Source organism: Thunnus maccoyii, chromosome 13 (genome assembly GCF_910596095.1).
Source record: "Thunnus maccoyii chromosome 13, fThuMac1.1, whole genome shotgun sequence".
In the NCBI taxonomy this organism is placed as follows: Eukaryota; Metazoa; Chordata; class Actinopteri; order Scombriformes; family Scombridae; genus Thunnus; species Thunnus maccoyii.
Genome location: NC_056545.1, coordinates 21,355,600 through 21,381,248, shown reverse-complemented (window position 1 = coordinate 21,381,248; position 25,649 = coordinate 21,355,600). Strand labels below are relative to the sequence as shown.

Here is a 25,649-nt window from a genome sequence, read left to right as displayed (position 1 = left end):
AAAGGTCTACCCCGGAACCATCTTCACCCTCGAGTTTACGGTGGGTGACCTTATGTAGTAGCAACGGACACGAGCGTCTGGAGCGTGGGGGAAGGACACTGCAAGAAGTAATCATGTATAGATTTATATACCGGGCTGTGTACACTGCTCGGACTTCTTCTTTCAATATCTATGAGTCGCGTCTGTTGCCAGCTAAATGCGACATTGCTGCGGCTCCAGTTTTCAGGTGAGTTTGTGCTGTCTGAACGGCGTGAATGTTACCTAACGTTAGCTACTTACTGCGCAGTTCAGTTGTGTATTTTTGTTGAAGAGAGCTACTGCAACATTTATACGCTGACACAGCGTACACTTGTAATAGCTGAAAAGTGACTTGTAGCCATTAAAGCTGAGAGAGAGCGCTTACTGAAGCTGTAGCGGTGGGTGGGACGATTTGATTGACATTTCTTCGAGCGATGGTAGGTCGTTTCCATGGTAACTTGTATATGAAGTTAGAGCTGATGTGAATCAACATAAATTCACATACAACTGGACAGACTGACGTTATGCATTGCTATCAGTTTAAAAAGCTACCGTGGTCTGCAGGTTTAAAAACCATGTTGATGTAGATGAATGTGTATGTTGTGTCTTTGTTGTGTGTGAATATGGGATTAAATTTGTGTCGTTTCTCTTATGTTGCCACTTTTTGCTGCTTAATGTTTCAGTTTTGCTGTTGAACTTGTCAGGTTCAGAGCAAAATTGTCAGCTTTAATGGTCTGGAAGTGCAACATGTAGTACATTTTACCATTAACTTGTCCCTTCAAAAGTAATTGGCTAATGGGGATGCAGCCCTGTAACACCTGCCCACATGCCCTTTGTGACAGAAGTGAAAAGTTAAGCAGCAAAACTGAAAAAACTGACCATTAAAGTTGTATTGTAAGTTTTGCCTTTGAGGTCATTTTTTTTGCTCTCAATTTATTTTTATTCACTTTCATTTTTTCTTTTTTCTTTTTTTTGTTTGTTTAATGTTTAGGAGATTTTGTTCTATCATCATGACACAAATTTAATCACAGGTGTAAAAAACAAAAACAAAAACTATGTTGCTCTTGTCATCTCTTTTAGATACTGCTGATTTCTGCGCAGCTTTAAGTTTTGTACATTGTGCATATAAATGTGCAGTTAAGAACTTATTTATGAAAGGTGTGCCATATCATTCATGATAACATTTTATGGAGAGCTTCAACAATTAATCAATTAGTTGCCAACTATTGAATTAATCGCCAACTATTTTGATAATCAACTAATTGTTTGGAGTCTTTTTTTAAGGAAAAATGTCCAAATTCTCTGATTCCAGCTTCTCGAATGTGAACATTTTCTGGTTTATTTAGTCTTCTATAGAGTAAACTGAATATCTTTGGGCTGTGGACTGTTAGTCAGGACAAAAGAAGACATTTGAGGACGTCCTCTTGGGCCTTGCGAAACTGTGACAGAGATTTTTCACCATTTTCTGACATTTTATGGACCGAACAACTAATAGATTAATTGAGACAATAATTGACAGATTAATTTATAACAAAAATAATCATTATTTGCAGCCTTAATTTTATTACATAATAAAGAATATAATTTAGAAAAAGTCCCTGCTATATAATGATGTTATTTTAAGACAGTATTCCCCACTGCTAATAATAATCGTCATTTCTTAATATTGATTATTGTTGTAATATGATAATCATTGAAGCTCCTGTGATCCCTTCTGATTAACTTTGTTTCGCTCCTTTCATAGGGTTGCTAATGGAGGTGGAGCCAAAGCCCTCAGCACAAGTTCATCCAGGCTCTGTGAAAAGAAAGACGATGTCACCTCCTCTAATCAAGATGAGAAAAAAAATATGGTTAAAGAAGGCGAGCCAACAGAAACTCCAACTTTGTTTGAACAGAAAGCTGACGATGACAGCAAAGTCATCAAGACGGATGAACAAAGGGAGGAGCCAGCAGTGTTAAAGACAGATGGTGGAGGTACCAACAAGGAGACAGATGTAATAACTGGGCAGAATGTGGAAAAGCCAAAACACGACACAATTGATGCAGCTAAGAGTGGGAAGGAGAATCTCCTTGACCTTCTTGGAGCCATGAAGGTGGAAGTAACCAATAAGAGGAAGCTCAAAAACTTGAAAGTGAAACAGAGTTATGAGTCTACCCCCAAGCCAAAGCCAGCCGCAATGGAGAGCACCATCAGTATGTTTCAGAAGGCTACAGAGGAGGCTGCAACACAGAGGTGAGAGGGAGTTTGAACTGGGAGAGTTTATCCATCGGATTGCATTGCTTTGAGGTGGTGACTTCAGTCTCAGCATTCATTTCATTTATCTGAATTAATTCTTTTGTGAGTTTGATTATTTCACCTGTAGTTTGTGCCTGTAATCCTTTACAGCCTAGTCTTCAGAGAATATCTGAAGCCTTGGTCCCTCTTAATCCAGTGATTTCAGCCTTTCTGTACTGTGTTTTTTCTTTTTAGTGAGAGTCTGGATCCTGAACTGGTTGCAGCTGCGTCTGCCGCTGCTTCCACTCTGCCTAACCGCAGCCAGGCCGAGTCTGAGCTGCTCAAGCAGCTGAGGCAGCATGAGTCCATCACTGTGGCTCAGAAGAAAGGGGACGTGAACAATCTCGGGTATGATTCCACAGTTTATGTTTTTAAAGCCATAGATATATTAAGAAAACTGGATTCCAACACGGCATCTAATAAATGCAGCTCTTCAAGTACGTATAAAGCCTGCTATATGTAATAAGTATGACAGACAAACAACTATCACTACAACTTCCAACACCTGCTCTGGCCCTCTGAATATTAACTGAATGAATATTTAAATGAGAATGTGCTCATGTGCTGCTATTTCATTCTAAGCAATGGAAAATTAAAGGCCTCACGAACATGTTAATAAACATGAATACAACAATATCTTCCCAGAGTCATTATTGCTGACATGAAAGTAGGAAAAAATACCAACCGACAGAAAGCTCGGCCGGCTCATCAGATCCGGTTTGACGACGACGGACGAGGATACACACATGACAGAGGAATCACCGCTGAGCTGGACAGTGTCCGGAGGAGGTATATCATTTCATCTTATCTTTAGTTACAGTTTTTGAGACTAACAGTGTATTTAATGCCGGGGAGAAACTGATGTTTGATATTTATTTTTTAGGAGGAACTTGCTCTCAGGGAAAAGACTAAACATCTTCTCCCCTGCTACTGATGAAGATGGCGTTGACTCAGCAGTTGGTAATGAATTTTGATTTTTCTGTGTTAAGACTACTTTAATGACTATGTTTGTACACAGTGGAGGACTTATAGTGTTATTTGTCTAGACTATTTTTGGTACTTATAGATATTTCTAGGATGTGGGGTCCCTGTATCATGTAGCTGTCTTCCTCCTCAACAGATTCATGCTGCTATTGTGTTCAAGTGATGAGTGAAAGTTTTGTTTTACCTTTTCCTCTTAGTCCTCCAGAATTTAGTGACTCCTCCTTAAATTGATGAAATGTGTGGCTTTAACATGAGTTATTGTAAAGAGAATAGAGCTTCATTAATGCGTCTCTGTCTCTCCTAAACAAATTTAATGTCACATTGCAAAATCTTTTGATTTTAACTTTAACGGGACCTCTGCCCATCATGCTGCTTTTCAGCACGGCCCACTCTATGGGACATGGACTTTGCTCATCAGTTGTCACAGGCGCCCAATCAAACAGCCCGCAACGGGTTTGAGGAAATGATCCAGTGGACCAAAGAGGGAAAAATGTGGCAGTATCCAGTCGACAATGAAGCTGGTGAGTGATGACTGCTGTGTTCTTGTTAAATATATTGTGGTTGTGGGATACGCTGACAGTGTCTTCTTGCTCTATGTCAGGGCTTGAGGAGGAAGCCAGTGTCCCGTTCCATGAGCACATCTTCCTTGAAAAACACTTGGAGGAGGGCTTCCCCACTCAGGGACCAGTGCGTCACTTCATGGAGCTTGTAGTGGCCGGTCTGTCCAGAAACCCCTACCTGACTGTCGAGCAGAAGAAGGAGCACATTTCCTGGTTCAGAGACTACTTTCACCAAAAAGAGAATGTCCTCAAGGAGGCTGAAGTTTACCTCAACTAAACTTAGGACGATAAAATATGTTTTCAACATTCACTCAACGTGGACACCTGAGAGCAAGACCCGTTTCCTCTGTCGTATGATCATCTCCACCCATACAGGCTCCAGAAGAGACCAGGCTTGGATTTCTTGACTCTTTGAGGAGGCTTGTTAGAAAGGATTGACATCAAGTCTGCATCCCGGTGTCAAATAATGTACAGAATTTACAGTTTCTAAAATGTTGATCAGACTGTAAAACCACTGTTTAATCACTTCAACGTTGGCTTGTTGCAGGATGGAAAAAAAAGCTGATACAAGTGCTTCTACAATTACAAAAAATGTAAAGTAGCAACAGTATTGTCATGGCTTTCTTTGCTCATTTCAGTGGCTACTAGTTACCCCCATCTACCACTGATCATTTGTTCACATTGCCCAATGCTAATGCAGTCAGTGTAGGGTGATACAGTCGCATAAATAAGCATTCATAGATTTTCAATGTTTTGGATACCAAAATTGTTCCAGTAAATTGTGCTTTATTACACATATCAGTGAAATGCAATAAGACAGTCCCACATCAGCCTTAAAAGTGTTTATTTGCTACACTGTCATAATTCACCGTAATGCTTGTTTTCCATCTAAGTTTCCATCTTAAGCTTAGACATAATGGTCATAAAGGTATTTATGAAAGGCAACAGTCAACACACCCTTTTTTTTAATGATACACAGATAAAACCAATGAGGTAACTGATGTACAAATAACTGCTGTGTTAAATTATACTGATTTAACTTAATTAAAATAATATAAACACTTTAGTTTTGTATCTACAGACATGTTTGCAGATTAGTGGACTTAAAGTGGATGGATTGGTAGAGGTCGTCGCGTTCAAAAAAACTGTTGATGAAAATAGTTCTTGTATTCATTTTGTGTCAAAGGTCATACAAACAGCTGCGATCATGATTAATGGTGTTTTCCCAGGCAGGCGGTTTAAAAACTATAACTCGTGTGTAGCATGTACCTCAGATCAGGTTTACAGTAGGAATGTAATTAGACCCTGAACCTCTTGCCCTTGCAAGGGAAGTGCTTTTAAAGTTTAAAAACATATTAACAATGCACCTCACAGATTAATAGCGGTCTAAAAACACCCCCAGCCATCTATTGTCTGAGAAAGTGTGGAAAATGAGAGCTTGGCATTTGAAAGCGCACCATTTCCACATTTTGTTCACTTTCCTTAAACACAGTTGTGATTGGCATGATAAGATGTTGGCAACTTAGACGTGCGTACGCCACATTAAGTGCAAAACAAGTGTGTTAGTGTGGACAGACACCTGGGTCTGCTCAGTTTGATGTTTCTTATATGCAAATAACCCACTAGATGGCACTACTGACAGCCGTGGCGCATGATCACCATTCAGACTTAAGAAATTTGGATTTCTAACAATTTTACAAGGCTGGGGCCTACATACGTCAACAAAAGTGTCTTCTGAATTGCATTTAAATGTTTTTTTGGAAACTGGATGTGATTGACCAACCAATAATTACAGCGGTGTCATAACATTTTGAAATGTAAGTAAGTAATTGCAGTGCTTTGGATGTCAAAATCATGTGGGCTAAGTAAATGGCTAAAAACAACCAATGGACTATTTGTGAAAAAGAAAATCGACCATTTTGTGGGAAATGCCGAGCTACACCGCATACAAATGTCAGGATTCTAAAAATAGTGTACCTGTAAATACATTTTACTATGGAAAACCACAAGGGACAAGGTGGGCTATTCAGAATAAAAGCTGTAGAGGGAGTCTGCATGATCCGCTGGTGCCTTCAGGTGCTGTCAAATGTGCTGGAATTACAAGCTGTTGAAACAATTATGAGAAATTGCTCAGGGCCCACTTTAGGGTGATATTGTAGTGTAGTTTACTTGTGCAAATATCCTTGTGTGGGACTTTCAGATTCCCTGTGGGTCTAGGTAAGCCAGCTTTGCCACTGAGCCTATGGATTTCAAACACAGTTATGAACAGTATAGGGAATGTTAATGATCAAAGCTCGACCGCAAATAAATCAATTTCATATATAATGCATATACTGTTTCAAACAGTGCACATAAAGTCATACATTTTCAACCAAATTGCATGTTAATGTGCCGCCAAGTAGTAGAACCCAGAAGACGGAGCTTGTTATCGGGCCGTGAAAGCAGCATCGGACTCAGTGCTGTTATTACTGACAGAGCGGCAGACTTGAGAGTTGTAAGTAGTCGGTGCAGGATGGTGTGAACTTCACTGTAGACCCTGAACCAGCGTTGTCTTTGTAATTACAAACCTTTCTGGTCTTACCTGGGTGACTGGAGTCAGTGGCGTGAAAGCAACATTTTGACCTTTTCTTTTGTCAATTAACATTATTTTTTTATGTGAGTGTCTATATGACAGTGAGAGCCGCTTTGACCCTGACATGGCTGAGGTACCGCCACCACACAGACAACCGGTCGAAATAGACCCGGACTTTGAGCCTCTCTCCCGCCCTCGGTCCTGCACCTGGCCGCTGCCCCGTCCGGAGCTCGTCGACCCCGCCAGCTCCAACACATCCTCTCCGGCACCATCAGTCCAACAGGAACCGGGAGGAAACGCCGAGTTCACCAGCAACCTCGGCTTGTTAGAGGAGGACTATGAAGAGTACGCGGAGCAGAAACCGCTTGTACCCTGCACTGATTTTCAGTGTCGGGAAGGAAATTGTGTGCATCTGCATCACCACCACCAACATCATCATCATCATCTCCAGCAGCAGCAGCAGCAGCAGCAGCAGCAGCAGCTCCCGAGTCCGCAGCTACAGCCCCAGCAACAGGTGCCTCCTCCTGGTGTTGCACCCTTGGGTGGCGCCGGCCAGAGGAAAAGCAGCTCGTCCCGTCGTAACGCCTGGGGGAACATGTCATATGCTGACCTGATTACCAAGGCGATAGACAGCTCACCTGAGAAGAGGCTGACGCTGTCTCAGATTTACGACTGGATGGTGAAGAGTGTGCCTTACTTCAAGGATAAAGGAGACAGTAACAGCTCCGCGGGATGGAAGGTGAGTGTCACGTGCACTTACGCGTCCATTTATTACCTAAAGGATGAGATGGTTTGATGGTCGCAACATCACCTTTAACCCCTATAAATCTTAGAATATCAGACAAAGAAGAACACAAAATTAAGATTGAACATTAGGTGCAAGAAAGCTCAACAGCAGAAAGACTCTAAAAAGCAGTTATTGAAATGTTCTGCTCTACTAAATGTGCAGAAAGTGGAAACGTGCGGTTACCAGCAAGACAAACATTTAGTTTATTCCACTGATGCATGTTTTACACTTTTGCACATAATGGTGAGCAAAAAAAAAAAAATCTGTTAAGTGGTATGCAGATTCATTTTCTTTGTAGTCCTGCTTTAAAAAACAGCAAAAAGTCACTCAAAAAACTCTCACTATAAACACTGGCTTATTAAAAAGGTTGTATTATATATAACAGCTGTTCAATGAGATTTTCTCACTGAAGAAATGTTTGATATGGCACATATTCATTAATGATGGCTGAATTCCATTTAGCGGTTTTTGGGTATTCAGGGTCCTGGTGTTGAACATGCGGGATCAATGTCGTGGTTTACAGGGACACTTAAACACAACAGAGCCATCCTTAGTAATGTTAATAATAACACTTGTATTTTTCCTACTATGCAAAGTTAAAATAGCCACACCCCACTCAGTGATGTCATGGCAGCTGTTTTTTTTCATTAACTGTCAACAACAAAATACCTGGTGTGACGTCACTGATTGCAATGAGAGAGAGAGAGAGAGAGAGAGAGAGAAAGAGCACCCGTACTTTTTTGATCTATATGAATGGATTTATCTTTTAATCCCACAAGACATCAGTATGTTAACCTGCTGTGGGGAAAGTGATAATGCAATAAAAAGTGCATCCCTAATATTGCTGCCATGTCTTATGTCCCTCTTGCAGGGATGGGTGATAGGTGTTTTTTTCCCCAATTTTTCCCACCAGAGAGATAGAGTTGAATAATTTTGTGGTTTTTGCCAGGTCCATGAGCATGCTTTCACAAATGTTAAACAGTAACTCTTGACATGGGCTGATGAACTTTGGCAGTTACCTTTGAAGTTTTGTAGTGGTTTCTTCTGTCAGTGGTAGCACTCAGCCGGCCTCTCTGTGGTTTGTTTCTTTACTGTGTCAGTGAGGAAAGAAACAACTCTAAAGCAGCATGTCTGATTGTAAACATCCCATACACGTGACTGAGAATACTGAATATCCCTCAAGGAGAACAAAAAGCATCAGAGAACAACTGTAAGCTTTATTTTACGCCTGTTGACTTGTTTGGCTGAGAGCAAGTCTTGACTGAGCAGAGATTGAAATCTGGTTTGACTGAGTTATGTGCAGTAATAAAGCCCAACACTGATTTCAGATATGCCTTCCCTTAGCGGGAACAGTCTATTCAGTGTTGCCACAAAACATACTGACTCATGGTCTGTGCAGCATTTCCACAAGCATGGAAAACTTGGTACAGTCTTGAAATTTGAAAGCCTGGAAATGTACAGGAAATTAGTACAAGAGAATTTTTTTATCCTGACAAGTTGGAAATATGTTGGCTTAATGTTTTGCTTTGCACAGGTCTTAGCATTGTCTCACCGGGTGAGGAAATCACTCAGACATAATGGTGAGAAATTAACTGAGGACAAAAGCAGACAAAGAAAGTCAAATTTGGATTAAAAGTATAGGCACATTAAAACCTGCACATGCCAACAAAATTTTAATCAGATCTATATGTCAGCCTTGCAGCCCTTCCCGTAACCCCTCCGATCTTCTGAGATGTAATTTTGAAGCTATGTCAGGAAATGCCTTTGTGAACCTCAATCAAATATAGTTTCCATTGTTTTACACCCCCGCCTGAAAAGCATGATCATAACCGGTATTCTGCATTGTGGCTCTGCTAAACCTCCCTTTCCTCCTTTTCTTAAGTCTCTCTGCAGTTCTTCAACTACAGCCGTCCTACACTTTCTTACATATATATACAGTAGGTGCACTGGCTGGTGGGAACACAGACGTATTTTTGCCAGTGTGGAGTAAACTGTTCACAGCCCCTCGACAATAACAGGAGGCGACACAAACAGCTCAATCAGTGTTGGGGAGTGTGTCGAAAGGGGAAGGGGCTGGGAGAAGGGGATGCTGGGAACAACGTCAAACATCCTCCATTCCTGAGCTGTGCGCTCATATCTTTGTGTCCCTGTCTTCTAGAGTTTCCTCAGCGGATGCTACAGCTCGGAGAAAGGGATTGCAGCTCTTTATCCCATCACTTCCTTCTCTGCCCTCTCTCAGGCCTTTTGCTGGAGGTGTTTGTGTTTGTTTAAGAGAAGCTCGGAGAGTTACAGACCTTTCATATTTAAGGCCAATTTTCTTTTAAGTCCCTAGATGGGCAGTGGTACCTATATCTTTTAAAATTATACATTTTAAATCACTTTATTGCTTCTTTCATTTTACTTTTATTCATTTTAGGGTCCATTTTTATGCTACATAATACAAAACTGGGCATACTGTAATTAAACAGGACAAATATGTCAGAAGTGAGCCCACAAAAGACGTAATTGTTACATTTATTGTTATTAAGGTAAAATTATCCTTTAATTGAAATAAGTTATACTGTAGGTCATATTGTCCAGCCATTGTTGTGGGGTTCATGTAATCCTATATGTAAACCCCATGACCCCATGAATGAAAGACTCTTCAAAACCCCCAGTGGCCCCATATTGTCCAACCAAAGTTAAAATATATTATATATTGGCTTGCTTGTTTTGTCTTCATAGTGCATTGAGCACCAACAGTATATCTTAAGAAATATTCCAGATTTGTGAAATACAAAGATAAAATATTTGTCCTAATTCCAATAAAACCCAATCAATGGCAAATCATGAAAGTCTTTTGGTACTTATAGGGCTTGCTTCAGCAGGGCAGATTTCCAACACAAGTTGAACTTGGACCCTGCTTCCTCTGATGTTGGGTTTAATTTCATAATATATGACATGAAATTTCTTTTTGTTTGATTTTAGTCACATGTTAGAGGGAAAAGGATGATGCAGGCACTCTGAACGTCACTGCAGTCCTACAGTAGTTTGGATGTGCCTCAGTGGGTTGTCCTTGTTTACTCAACCAATGCTACCCAAGAAAAATGCAAATACCTTTTTCATCAAAAACAACAGGTTAAGTCTGTTTATCTTTAATATAAAATCAACACATTGCTACTTCATCCTCTGCATTCCATTGTTGGCACGCTCGCCGGGCCTTGGAACCACCGGCTAACAGTTATTTTTATACTTTCCTGTTAAAAAAACACGACAGTCCCCCCACAATGAACTATGATGCATTTCCTGCCGAGTGGATGGAAAACAGTGCCATGTGTTAACATCCCCGCCCTGCAAAACATGAGGGTCAGGGTTGGAAAAAGAGGAGGGGAGAGGGGAGACCGTATATGGATCATGTTTGTGCATTTAATTCTACATTAAGTCATTTATTTCCATTTCTTTTCAGAATGAAAAAAAAAATCCCTCTGCTTGATATTATGTTTTGTGTCATGCCCTGGTTTATGTGTTTACTTTAGAGTCCACATGCGTGATTGTAATGACAGATAGAGAGGAGGCAGAGACCTCATGGTGGGTGGAGGGCGTTCAGTTTGAACCTCAGTGATTATACAGCTCCACCTAGAAAACTGGAGGTGGGTGGAGGGCAGGACGAGGGCGATGCTGCTGCCGCTAGAGCTTCCTGTCTCCTTCATGTCATGGGGATTTTTGTTTTCCCTCCAAAAATGTTGTGGCAGCTTAGTGATCTAGATGTCTTTGGCCCTTACCCACTGGGAAGACTGGTTCCCCTGGGATGCTGGTGGGTCTATGAGTAGCAGTGCACAGCATGCAGGGTACTTCACCACTACTTTACTGTTACTGCCATTGTTTTTCTCAGTGAACTGTGACCTTCAATGATGGAACGGAAAGTAGCACCCCTGAGTTTAACTGGAACTGAGGCTCTGAGGTACTCATTTCAAAACATGTGAATTGCAAGAATGCAAGTATTGCAAGTATTTTATCCATTTTCTTGAACTTTTTAAAGGTTATGAAGTGCTTAAAACGCATCAGAGTAAGCTGTTTGGGTAAGTTTTGATGGCAGCCTGCAACAATATGTGCAATGACTGCCTGTTGTGATGCGGTTTATTTTTACTGTATCATCATGCATGGGTGTCAAAAGGGCCCCTACACTACACTACACTAGCCTGTTAGGTATAAATGACCACTTTGGAAAGTAGTAAGATGCTGACAGTATATATGCAGGATGAGCTGAGTCGCTCTATGGAAATTTAGCTCTCTCCACTTGCATTTGAACAAGTGACAGCTGATGAAAGTGGCCACTAGTAGAACTGCTGTGTTGGTAAAATGCAAACAAGTTGAGTGCAGGTGACATGAAACTCTAAGGTAGTGCTTATGTAAGTAATGTTTGTAGACGTTAGTGCCATTAAGTAACATTTGTCCTGCAGTGGCTTCAGTTGAACCTACACTGAGGTTGATCCAAGTGTCAATAAAGAATTATTTTACTGTTTAAGTTTCGGATATACAAGTATTATGTAGATTAAATGTAAATGCTACCAGAAATGAAGTTTCCTCTACAGATAACTCAGGTAAATATGCATTAGTGAGCAGTGTTTTGCTAGAAAAAGTATTTTTGTTATTTTAGCCGTGTTAGTGGTGAGGTGGTAATGTCAGTCTGTCAGCTGGTCCACCACTTTGGTTCAAACTGGAATATCTCAACAACTACTGGATAGATTGTCATGAAATTTTGTGCAGACAACATGGTCCCCAGAAAATGAATCTTACTGACTTTTCCTCTAGGCCCCCCACTATGTCAAAGTTTTCACTTATCCAGTGACGTATCTACTAAAACATCTACTTAATAGATTGGTGCCATATTTTGAACAAATACTCATAATTCTGAGACGATGAATCATAATGACTTCAATGATTCCTTGATGCTTCCTTTGCCACCATGAAGTTTAGATTTGTGGTTTTGAGTGAAATGTCTCAACAACTATTGGATGCACTGACATAAAATTTAGTGCAAACATTTATGCATGAATAGTAATGACTTTGATGATCCCTTATGTGTTCAAATAAAAATTATTTATAATTATTATTAATAATTATCACATAAAAAATTTGAATTTGTCCAACTTAATGACCAAATAACTGCAAAACTGAAGACATTCCCATCAGCCTCAGCTATACTTTGTGTTTAGCGCTAATTAGCAAATGTTAGCATGCCACTCGACAAATTAAGAGCTTAAACTTGGCTAATATTATAGCTGCTAAACATCAGCATGTTAGCATTGTATTTGTTTTAGCATGTTGACATTAGCATTTAGCTCAAAGCACTACTAAGCTGCTAGCTTGACTTTAAACTCCTGTTTTGCTCTATAAGCATTTTGAAATCCATTTTCTTTTCATATATTTCAGCTTTTTGATTTATTCCATTATTTTATATTTTAATTATATATTATTTTGAGGGGTACATTTAAAATTGAATCACCCTTAAGAAGGTGTTACTGAACTCAGTTTGAGGACACAGCCCTGAGAAGAGACACCAGCTACTAAAAGTGGTAAGAAAAAAAAACTGAATAACTGCCAGCTATTTGTCTTGGGATCACAAGGTTAAAAGGGAGGCCTGGCCTGAACTTAAGAGGCCCACTGAAAGCTTCAAGTAACCCCATGAAGAAAGGGAGGCTTGGGGCAGGGGCTTTTTAAGAGGAGCGACTGTGGCTTGAGGGAAGGAGGGGAGCAGTCAGCTGAGCTGACTGGCTGGCTGTGGGCTGAGGCCTGTGTACAGTCTGCTGTCTACACATGTGTGAGTCTGTGGAATCCATGGCATGTGGGTTTCTGCATTGTCCTCCAGCCTGCGCAGGATAATAACCCCCCTCTGTATTATGTTCACAAAAAGAACCTGGCCTCAAATCCATTATGCAAAATTAAAAGGGTAATGGGTGCTGTGGGAGGCCTGACGCAAAGAAATAGCCTGTGGTGTGAAGAAAGAGAAATAGGATCAAAAGTAATTGAGATTAGTGGCCAATCCTTTAAAAATGAGTTGTCCTTTCTACCCTGTAAAGTGTGTAAAGAATGTGTGTCACTCTCAAGATTAGGCTTAGAAAGATTAGAGATCAAGTTTCTAATCACCTTGAATATTTTAAGTATGATTTAAGTAAGTTTTTTTTAGTCAATAGCAGATCACGTGAGGATGTTTAATTGTGTCTATCATCCTCATTTTGCCCTCAACTTGTTTATCTAAAGCTGAACTCCTGACACAAAGCTCTCCATTCCTTTTCATGCACCCACTTTGAAGCCATTGCAGAAGTAGGTCACTCAGTTTGATGCTCAGTGTTAATGAAGTAGACTGCATTGTGCCTGGAGACATAACAGGGCGAGAAGCTCTCCACATTGAGCTGGAGGGATCTTCTACAGCAGCCACGCTCTCCTTTTTAACGCCCTGTAACAGAAAACTCCGGTCCCACTCTCATGTTCAACTCCGCTTGCGCTTCCTGGGTCAGAGGAGAGAAAGGAGGGGGAGGGGTGCACACAGGAAGACACTGTCAGGAAGTGGCTTGTCATTTTACTGTAATCTCTGCAAGTTCTGCACCCTGTAACTCTCTTATTTACACCAGATATCTGATTGCTTTGTAGTAGTAATCATCATAGCACTTATTAAACAGCTCTGATTAAGTGTTAGATGTCTATATTTTAAGAAACTGTTTGTACAAGGTCACATAGTGGGTTGACTCATGTCACACAACAATTAATTTGCTTTTCTCAAATATTATTTTTACAAAGTAGATGATGATTTTTTTTACTCTTTTTATCTAGTATTTGGTGACATAGCAGCAGATATAAAGTGACAATAGCTTATGCCCCTGTCTTACATTTTAACTTGAAAGGGACAGGAAGTATATATTATTGTGTATTGATTTTCAGCAGAATTGTATCATCATGATATGAAAATGTTTCATTAGTTTACAAAATTAATGATTCTGAACAAATTATGAAAACTTATAAAAAAACAAAATTAGTTGTTGTACATTTTTATTGTACATGTGCAAAGAGTATTGCATGATGTACAACAGTGGGACACACTGAACATCAATTTAATTATTTTATATGTTTTATGCATTTGACGTATTGTGATATACAGTATGTCGATATCGGGAAAATAATCATTCATATTGTGACTCTGATTTGAGTCATATCATCCAGCCTTAAAGAGCTGAAAATGCCAGGTGCTCTTCTGAAAACGCCCAGCTAGGAGCTCAGCGTCTTTTCAGCTGAGACGCTTTGGTTGCTATGATACGGAATATCTATGGAAGTATGGTTAATTTATGTGTTGCAATTACCTAATAATTTGTGTTATCACCAAATACTGAATGTAAAAATGTCGGCACAAGGTAGGGTACTTGCTCTGGCCTTTATTCTGGATGAAGGGAAGGATGAAGCATGTAGGGAGAGAGGACTGACCCGCCGATCTATGTGAGTTTGTGAGATTTTGGGAGCGAGGAAAAATTTCAGCGAATACTATCGTTTGGTTCAAGAGCTGAAGTTGGACAAAGCCCTGTAACTTGGGTTATGTCCATTGTTGTTGTTGCTCAGCACTTGACATGGCTGTTGGTCTTTGTGGTATTTGTACTGTCCCTCCACCACTGTGATTGGACAGCTGGGTAAAAAGTGACAGTGACAAGCGCAGCGTTTTACCCAAAGTTGAACATTTTTCAACTCTCAGCAACCAGAAAAAAACACCAAAGGTGCAGCAATCAGCGCAGAATAGATGCTCAGGGCCTCATCACACTGCTGGTGTTTGTAGCATAGTGTAAATATGCAGCACTCCCATTTCAAACAAACCAATAAATACACTGGCCTCAGGAAAAACGCTTTGGTGGACACAGCCCCTAAAGGTGCAGTGTGTAGGATTCAGTGGCATCCAGCAGTGAGGTTGCAGATTGCAACAAACTAAATACCCTTCCCCTCCCCCTCCCCCTCCCCCTCCAAGAGTGTAGGAGAACCTACGGCGTCCTTAAAAACTCACAAAAAGTGCGAAAGGCTCTCTCTAGAGCCAGTGTTGTCCATTCTGGGCTACTGTAGAAACATGGCGGTGCAACATGGCAGGCTCAGTGGAAGAGGACCCGCTCCCCCCACTCTGTAGATATAAAGGGCTCATTCTAAGGCAACGAAAACACGACTGTTATTTCAGGTGATTATACACTAATTAAAACACACTCATGAATATTATATTCCATTTCTGCCAAGTCTGTTTTGCCAGATGCTACTAAATTACACACTCTGCACCTTTAATAGGAAACCACTCTATGCATTGACATTGTGACCTACACAATCAACCGGTTAGCAAAAGGCCATCCACTTCCTGCATGGCTGAGGACTCAGCCAACACGTGGACGCTCAACAAACTGGTCAAGAAGTTTTCCACAGCTGAACTCTTTTCTTTCAGCCAAAGAGATTAACATACTTCCTTATTTTACTGTTAATGTGATTTTGATTTATGGGCAATTGTTCCACGTGTTTCCTCATTCTCTACAACTTTTGTTTAAAAACCTCAGGGCAGAAGCAACATAAAAACAATACCTGGAGGGCGGTTGCACCCGCAGCTGAGGTCAATGAAGCTCTGATTAGAAGTAAAAGAGGTTATGCAACACTAAATCACTGTAAAATTGTAGTTAAATGTGAAAATTGGAGCTGCATGAGGCCAGTAGATGCAAATTTAAAGTCATTATTTTTTCCCTCCAAACTTTCATCACTAACTGAATATCAGGCCTAATCTTTGATATAAAACCAGTTACTGATTTGAGTAGCAGCTGGTCTCCTGGGGGAACCTCTGTCCTGTCTGCGGTTGCGTCTGGTGCTGTGTGTAAAACCTTTGGACCAATTGCAAGTGAGGCCACTTTCACCGTGGCTGCACCTGTCCCTGCAACTGGGCCTTGTTTGTTTACTTATCCCACGACCGTTACTGCAAGCCTCATGCTTCGCTACACAAGAAACAGCAGCTGTGTCAATGAGACTGTTGTGAAGTCCAGTAGGAGGAGTCTCATGTCGGAGCTGTTTTCTGAAGAGAACACAGATATTAAATGAATTAAACCTCCTCCCAGTCCGCTGTAAGATGACTGCTGGGGTCATTTCGTAATGTTCATGATCGTAAGTGATTTTGAGATTTGAGATTTTGAGTGGTGGATTTTCCATAATCTAATGCTGGTCTGCAAATGGCACGATGAATCCAGCAGCAGGTGGACTCGCAGCCTCTCGCTCCATAGAGAGGCAACTGGTTTCTGCTGCATTGCATTTAGAGCTTGCAGCCCAACATGTGGCATTTCTGAGGGCAAACTGAAAATAGATTTTGTCATAAGCAAAGAGACCTTTCCCATGTCGGGTGTCCTTGCACCAGCTGACCTAGGACCAGTGTGACTCACTTATTCTACACTGTAAGGCAAGTTTGTGTCAAATGCAAATAAAATAGGTATGATTTTAGTTGCTACAAAGCAAGGAAAGATGCAAAATTTACTACGAAAATAAAATAAATTTAAGTACATAAAAATTTATTGACATGCCCCAAACTCCAAAACATATTATATTACATTATTTTGCAATGTATCCTAACTGCTGTGCAAAGTTTGGTTGGATCACTGCTCGAATTATTCAATAGATAAGTCACAGGTGCACATATTTCACCACTTCAAAGTCATTCAAAAGTGAGGGCCACAACAATGCATTTTATAAAGAAGTTTAGCAACAATGAAACATATAGGCCACCTTGGGTCAGGCTTTCAGAGAAATAATGTGAGAGAGGGGCACCTCCTGAATTAGTGAGGCAGGGGATGTCTTTTGTTCTCTTTGGGCTGAGGTGAGGTCTGTCTCAGACAAGGATTATCCCAGGCTGAGCAGAGAATGCCCCTTCCCCGGGCCCAGTCATGCAGTCCGTGATCTATTGTGGGCACTAATCAGAGGCTGCAGACATTTGCATATCACCAGTGATCTCAGCCGTGTGTAAGCAAGTCAGACATTGTCATTTGGTTAGTGGCGTTAAAGTTAGTTTACAGAATGAGTTTGTGCAGCGCACTGCTCGGATCTCAGGTCAACCACTAATGACTCATTTCCTGTCTTCGGTTACAGATCATGTAAAAAGAGAAAAAGAGGAGAAAAGGTCATGATTCAAAGGAACAGGAGATAGATTAGCATTGCATTTTCTAGCTATGCAATGAGTGCATAATCTACCTCAGTCTCTACAGCCTGCATGTGCAGGATGTCCTCTGACACAGGAAGCCTTATTTAAAAGTCAGTGGAAGAGAAGGGAGGAGTGCAGTTCAAGAGAGGTGTGTGTGTGTGTGTGTGTGTGTGTGTGTGTGTGTGTGTGTGTGTGTGTGTGTGTGTGTGTGTGTGTGTGGTGGGGGGGTTTCTGTTTTGGTGAGTCAGAAAGCAGACAGTCGGACCCAGCACGTCACATCTGATGCTTTTCCTCCTCTCTCTCCCTGTTCGCGCTCCATCCAACCTGTTTGCATGTCTCTGTCAGCGCCGGCTGAGGAGCTCGTGTTCAGCACACAGTGAACTCATTGACCCCAGCTCTCGCGGCAAAAACATCTCACTCTGTCACCCTCCCCATTCTCGCTACGAACTCTGTAACCTCCCCTCGCTTTCTTTTTCGGGTAAAAAAATTCTCATTCTCGCATAGCCCACTGCCTCCACTGTTAAGAACAGGCTTCACAAGGCTACTGTTGATGTGCAGTTTGAGGTTGAACTTACTGTGGTTCAGTGCCCTCGTAAGGACAATAGTTTTAATCTTGTTCTGTTTTTTTTTTGTTTTTTTTACAATCATTTGAAGTGTCATTCTGGTCTAAGCTGCTGCTAAATAAAATAATGAACATTTATATTTTAATCTACTACATGACGCCAACCTTAATGTGAAATAGTTCCTTGTGCTTTTTTCACTTAGAAAATCTGGGTAGTAAATCAAAGTTTAGTAAGATTTGATTTTAAGTTAATTATAATAAGATACTTCTTCAACTTGCTATAACACATCTAATTAATATTATAGTCCAAATCATAATCGGATGATTAATACGCACTGAATGCATTTGCCAAAAGCCTAACCCCAACCCAAGACCAGCATTTCAGAGACGCACTCAGACAATCAGTCTATTGTTTTGAATGTGAGTGTCTTTATCTCCATGCTTTGTATATCCCTGTTGAATTCTGTGGTTAGGGACATCTGGCTTTACTAACTGCAGGGAGCTGCTTTTGCGTTCACATGGGTATTCAGGGGAAATTCCCTGCTAGTATGTCTTGTGTTGCACTTTGGTCTTTTTTATTGTACCCAGCATCCAGCAAAGCAATGAGTTTCATATTAGGAAGATTTTTTTCTGTCCAGAGAGACCAAACTGTACAGTACGTCCGTGTGCTCCTCAACCATCTTTGTTTTTCTTCCTGAGAGAATTACCGCAGGAGGCGCCTCTGCGTCCTTTTTAGGGTACATAACATAGCATTAGAGAAAACGGACTGAATGAGGCTTTAGGTGTATACATGTTAGCTCAAGGACAACTGTGACCGCATGTAAAAAAAGTGATCACATTGGTTAAGCCCAAAGTAATACAGTCTGTCTCATTCGGGAGAGATTTTGTTTAATCTGCTCTTTCAGTAGTGCAGTTGTCAAACAAAGACCCTGATTTGATTTTATATTTGTCATAAAGTCATTATCAGTTAGGCTAACTGTAAGTATTTACGGTAATGCAAGAGATGTTCAGATGTAAATCTGAAATATATTCTAAATTACTCACGTTTTTGGTTTTCTCTGTGTTATTTTTCCAGTTTGGTGGAGCAGTGCTGCTGCTGGTAGAAGGGCGGAATAGAGATGTGCAGATAAAACTAGGTGGAAATCACAGGAAACATGATTATTGCCTACTGTGAGGAGGGAGTAAAATTACCACCCTAATAAACTCAGTCAGGACAAAGGCCAGGCTTCAGTTTGACAGTGAATTATTATTACTTGTCTTCATTGGCTTTCACCCGCAACAGTGTTGAGTTTCTTAAGAAAGAGGCCTCAAACTATCACTTTCTGTTATTCTTACATTCTCACACACTGCGTCACATTCAGAAAGGTGAAGACGTTCATGTGAGTTGATATCTCTTGAGAGCAATATAAATAACAATTAGATGTATCTTTAATGTAGCACTTCAAAGCAAACATACAATTCATAACTCTGACTACAAGCAATTAAAAGATGATAAAAGCCATACAACATGAACTTAAAAGCTGAAATTTAAAAAAAAAACACCACAGAGAGGCGTAGAAAAGGTTATATAAAGTCCTGTGATAAAAATGTATATTTGTCTGCCAATCATGTGTGAGACTCATACAACTCAAAATCAAGAGTATAGTTTTATGACCTCAGTCACATATTTGATGCAGGTTCAGTCTTTCATTCCCTTTCGATAATGTCACCTGGAAGGGTTTCAAGCTTTAATCATGCAAAGAATCTGCTCAGTTAGGTTGTTGTGCATTCACTCTGTTTGATGGCAACTTTTACTTTGTTCACCATCATATGTCATCCTCTAGCTATATACCAGCAGCACGTTATTCTAGCTGCTATTGTTGTTCATGATTTTGCTTTGTGATTGCAACAGCTGTTGCCTAGTAACAGCTACGACCCGTCTGCAAAGTTGATGTGAAGGGTTTTTGTTACTCTGAGCTGCTTCCTCTTGGACAGTACATCATGTCTCACAGTGTGGTAAACTTACACACATCGTGTGGCTAGCAGGGTACCAAATATTTATTTTGTGTAAATGACGCCACATGGCCCATCCACCTCTGACTCCCTTGTGCCAAAGTGACCAGTGTCTTTTGCTGGAGAGCGTGAGGAGAGATTAGAGAAAGCTTAAAAAGTGGACAAAATGTTAACAGAGGATATGGACATATATGCATATTTCCTGTTTCATCTGCTGGCTTTGACATCACACTCAACTAACCCCTACTTTTCCACTCTGTATGAAAAATGACAAAAGGTTTCCCTGCAAGATAATACACCTTCTCATTTAACTCCCTCTGAAAAGCAAGTAGGGATAACTCCCTAACATTGCTTTCCTGCCTTTATTGTCCAGTATCATCAAAAAAGAAATACAATCGGACAATAAATCTAGTTATTTTGAAGCCTCAAGCTGCATTGTAGCCTTCACATAACTGTGACATACTCAGATAACTTACAAATGATTCATTCTTTTTCCATCCAGAACTCCATCAGACACAACCTTTCCCTGCACAGCCGCTTTGTGCGCATACAAAACGAGGGAACAGGAAAAAGCTCTTGGTGGATGCTGAACCCAGAAGGGGGGAAAAATGGAAAGTCACCTCGACGCAGAGCCACCTCCATGGACAACAACAGCAAGTTTGCCAAGAGCAGAGGAAGGGCCACAAAGAAAAAGGTACAGTCCTCATTTATTAACACTTACATGACATCTATCTGAAAAAAGTTCAGCTATATATTTTTTCTCACAATTCTGCTGAACCTAGGTTAATTTTAGCGTATGTTAATAATACACTGGTATATTTTATGGGAGCGTTTGTGAGGTTTTCATGTTTTTCTATACCCAGATGGCTCTACAGGAAGGGATTGAGGGAGGAGCAGGCAGCCCCGGTTCCCAGTACTCCAACTGGTTGGGAAGCCCGAACTCCCACAGTAATGAGGACTTTGAGGCCTGGAGCTCCTTTAGGACGCGCACCAGCTCTGATGCCAGCACCCTGAGTGGTCGCCGGTCACCTTTCCCTTCTGAACAGGAGGACCTTGGGGAATCTGACAGCCACATGATGTATCCTGGAGGGGCAGGGACCAAGATTACTGCCCCCTTGCCCAGCCTGTCTGAGGTGGCTGGATCCATGGGCCAACATGGCTCAGAGAACGTCATGGAGAGCCTGTTGGATAACCTGAACCTGCTGTCTCCGAAGAACCCCCAGTTGGGTTCAGACTCCTCACATTCCTCAAATGCTGCCATGCTTCAGAGTAGCCCCTACAACTCCACCAGTTTGACCTTGCGCCCACAGCAGGACTACCATAAATGTATGTATGGTCAGGTTAGGATGAACTCCCTGTCCCCTGTCCCCATGCAGACACTTCCAGAGAGCAAGCCGGGCTATGGGGCTTATGAGAACCAATATATCTCCCCTGCTGGCCTCCTCAAAGAGCTGTTGACCTCAGATGCAGATGCCAACAGGGACATGATGCCCTCTAGGGATTCACTGGTGCCTCAGGTTGGGAGGGGAAGTTGCCTATTGCCCACCTACAACAGCCAAAGCCAAGTGGGGGGGCATAATGGAGTAAAACTTATGAATCCTCCTCAGAGTCACCCAGTTCCTCATGTAAGCCCACAAGCTATACATAGCCAGGGTCCTTCAACCTCACGAGACTTGAATAGCTGCAACATGATCCCCTTGACCAGTCTGACTAGTCTTTCAGGGGCCCCTCCTCGAATGACCAGCCTGAGGACATGCATGCAGCTGCCCCATGGTCACCCAGCACACACTAATGATGTCACGGCAGGCTACGGCGGCAGCAACGGCTACAGGCAACTTGTTCACCCACACGGTCATCATCATCAGGAGCGGCTGCCCAGTGACCTGGATAACGTATCCATTGAGAGGCTTGAATGTGACATGGAGTCCGTCCTCCATGACACCCTCATGGATGGGGGAGCGCTGGACTTCAACTTTGACCCCGCAGCTGGGCCTCAGGGGTTTCCCCAGAGGGTGAAGACCACCACACATAGCTGGGTGTCGGGCTAAGACGCATGGTGGACCATATAATTGATGCTTAAACAGGTGAGACTGATGATTGGTCTGGTAGTAAATCTATAATAAATAAAATGTCCACAGCATGTTTATCCCTAAGCATTTCCCACTCTCCCTCACAGGTGTTTCTCAGCATCACGCCACTGCTCACATTCATTCTGAGACAGGAAAATATCAATCCAAAGAAGCCATCGCCATCACTCTCCTCAAAGTTATTTTCAAAAATGTATATGTCTTGAGTTGCAGGTCCATGTATAACAGTGCATGTTATTACTTTACATTAAAGATTAAACAAAAGGAGATTTTAATTAGCTTTTTTTAGATCTTCAGCTCTTCAGAAAGAAAATGAAGACACAAGACAAACCTGCATTAGCTGAATTAGCCTTGTTTACAGTTGTCAAAAACTGGAAATATGTGTGTATTAGCTTATTTTTGCTGAAGTCATGGTATATTAAAATATACAGTACAGTGCAGTGTGTTACATAAGACAAAGTGCCTGACAAAAAAGTAAAGTCATTTCTCAAAATGTATCATTTGTGGCCAGTCTGAAATTTCTGGGAGCACTGTGTATTTGGCCAAAACTGCTGAATCACCTTTAGTTTTAAGACTGGACCTTGGAGCAGTCGGTAGGCCCAGCTGAGAAGACCTGAGGGACCTCAAGGTGCACTGAGGACATAACAACTCAGTGATAGGTCAGGGTTGGACCATGCACTGCTGTGCAGGTGATGAACTGAACTGAAAAATCAGTTCTTTACATGCTACCATCCAGTAAAGGGAGTCAGCAGTAGATCAAGTTGGGGCCTATGCAGTGGCATTCTGCACCAATGGGAGCTAGACCAAGGCAGTCTGTGTTAACTCAGTAACACATTACTTAAAATTGTATGTATAATTTTAAATCAGCACTCAAATCTTTAATGGAGGGATTGAGATTACATTCTCTGGACCAAAAAGCTTCTTCTTTGAGCATCAAGCCCTTTATGGCAAATGATTACACAACTGCTAACCTAGTGAGATCATTAGGCTTGAATTATAGGTAAACCAGTGTATCATCTGCAAAGTAGTGATACGTATTAACATGATCATCACAGTGAATTAAAATAGCCCACGAAAATGTACAGTTACCGCAGGATATTTCCATGAACAGACCACTGGAGGACTAGACACCAATAAATCCTGAAAATATTCTGATTGGCGTACACACAGCTTGAAATGTTTATAGACAGACGTCATGGTACAGTGCTGTCAAAAGCAGTGCTTGAGTCAAATGTCAACCATATCTCCTCATCAGTAGATCATTATTCATAATCATTAGTGACCCTGAGATGAGCTGCATCTCTGACTGAAATTAATCCATCAATGATATTCTGTATGACGATATTTATTTATGTTTTTATTTTAATTGTGGCTATTGGACTTGCTTTGTACTTTGTATGCTTGTAAAAATATGGCTGCATATGCGGTGTACAATGTACTGTATTTGAGTGACATGATGTTGTAACGCTGTCATTTTTTGTCTCATAAAACTAATATTGAAGGAGAAGATTACAGATAATGTATAAAAGAGATCCTAGAAACAATGACCTAGTGCTGGCCCGTGTCTAAGAACGTCCCTGTCACCTATCAAGAAATCTTGATTACATGAATAACTTTTCAAATTGCATTGGATAAACTGGAAAATTCATGGCAATCAAGTTGAAATCAAAGCTGTTTTTTATCACAAAAAAGGGACATTTTGCTGACATTTGGCTGTTTTATAGAGGGGAAGCAGAAGCAGCAGTAGGCGGAGTGGCTGATGATGAAATCCTAAACTCACTGCAAATGGACGATGGTCTTCAAAGTTTGGCTAACACAGGATTCGCTTGCTTTTTCATTTACCTCTGAGCAGCTACAGTTGTTATGCACCAAAGAGTTTTCTACTCTACCAAACACATTTCAAAGAAAGTGTGCCAATCCACTGTGCCTACATGGTCTTGCAGACTTAGAATGTTGTACATATTAACTTCTTTAGTAGTACATTTTTGTATATGAAGGTTTTAAATGACTGTTATGATTATACTGAAATATTATACTGTATGTATGGTTGTGTTACAAATGGTTGTTTACATATTTCAGTCCAAACTATATCAATACATATATGAACACTCATACCTCAAAATATTTTACCTCTGAAGTGTTGAAGGGATCTCTCCTGCTATTTCCCCCCGTGAGTTATGTATTGAATTTGTCTTCATTTTCATAGTTTTGTACATATTGTATTTCGATAATGCTGAAACCAGTTTAGACAGGCTCAGAGTGATGTATCTCTTTGAATTTTGAATGTTTTCTTGTGCTTCAGGATTATAGCCATTAGTTTCTACTGAATATTTTCTGAGAGCGATGTAAATAATTTAAAATTAAACGTGAATTTGTGTGAAATTCTACATTTATTTCAATAGATTTGTATACATCTGTTGAGACAGAAACCCAAGGAAAGGAAGAAAACATTAAACAAAATTCAATTATGTTATGGCATAAAAGTACTACTATATTTATGAAAGCTTATCAAAAATAAATATTTGATGGGGTAATTTTAATAAATAGCTACCTTGCACAAATGAGAGTGCTTGAGCCTGTTACATTTCAGTATAAAAAAGAGAATATAACTCATTTTCATATGAAATCTTTTACATAAATCATTAAACACATTTTCAGAAAACAGACCATCTTATTTTGTCTTCAATATCCACACCCAGGTATTTTGGAAAGAATGGCGTTTTTTCTATGTAATCCATTCAATGCATAAATCACCATGTGAACTTGCAATTAAAGGAAGAGAAAATGAATGGCATTCATGTGTTTTCCATGTAGTAGCAGTGTTATAAGCTCATGCTGTTTATAATATGAGGCATCTGACCAATTTTGATGTCATGGACTTTTACATGTTTAAATTTGTGGAATACATCAAAAAGTGTTTTACTACCTATTACTACAGAAAGAAATGCAGTCATTGAAAAGTCATTGATTTTGCATCAGTGGAAAGCTGGATCTCAGGCTTATGTTTGTCCATAAAATACAATAAATTGTGCCAGATATGCTTCTTCCTCTGCTCAGACTGTGCCTGTGGTCAGTGCTTAAATTTTTTAAAACCACTTGATGTAGCGTGACTTGAAGTCATTATGTGACTCTGATGCCACAGAGCATCTCAGACAGTGAAGCTGGTTCAGAGGAATGAGGCTCGTGCAGGATGGACACCCATCATTAAGCACACATGCAGCCCACATGCTCTCATTCAGATTCTCAGAGGTCTCACCAGGTCAAAGTGAAGTTCAATTCAAGGTCATAAACTGGGGGATTGCAGGGATGTGAAATGAAAAAACAATAGATACAGTTATGTCAAATATGAATCTTAGACATTAAACATATCTAGAGCACTTTTGTTCAACTGTCACTAAGTAGCCTTTAGAAGAAGTTTCCTCCAATTTGTGCAACAAGTATGAGTCACCAATGTAAATATCACATCTGACTGGAGGCTTCAACAAGTGTATCATCAAAGGAACTTTTTAATTGATTGGTGATTTGACCAGTGTTGATTCCTTAAAATCATATGTATAACTGTATGTGTGCAGTGACAGCAAACCCTTGAGTCATGCAGCTGTTATCCTAAATGACATCAGCATTTATTTGTGGAAAGTTCAGTAAAT

General features: G+C 40.7%; 2 protein-coding genes across 2 annotated transcripts; both read left to right on the top strand.

The window, feature by feature from the left end:
• The first annotated feature begins 17 nt into the window (after window positions 1-17).
• Window positions 18-4,903, top strand: mrps31 (mitochondrial ribosomal protein S31). Its single transcript, XM_042430629.1, has 7 exons — window positions 18-226; window positions 1,763-2,251; window positions 2,489-2,641; window positions 2,939-3,082; window positions 3,177-3,253; window positions 3,658-3,798; window positions 3,879-4,903. The coding sequence occupies exons 1-7, from the start codon at window positions 114-116 to the stop codon at window positions 4,112-4,114; spliced, it is 1,353 nt and encodes a 450-aa protein (XP_042286563.1). The 5' UTR covers window positions 18-113; the 3' UTR covers window positions 4,115-4,903.
• An 88-nt stretch (window positions 4,904-4,991) lies between these two features.
• LOC121909848 (forkhead box protein O1-A-like) lies at window positions 4,992-24,908 on the top strand. Its single transcript, XM_042430627.1, has 4 exons — window positions 4,992-7,148; window positions 20,418-20,609; window positions 20,779-21,999; window positions 22,092-24,908. Exons 1-3 carry the CDS (start codon window positions 6,534-6,536, stop codon window positions 21,961-21,963), a joined length of 1,992 nt encoding a protein of 663 aa, XP_042286561.1. The 5' UTR covers window positions 4,992-6,533; the 3' UTR covers window positions 21,964-21,999; window positions 22,092-24,908.
• The last annotated feature ends 741 nt before the right edge of the window (window positions 24,909-25,649 follow it).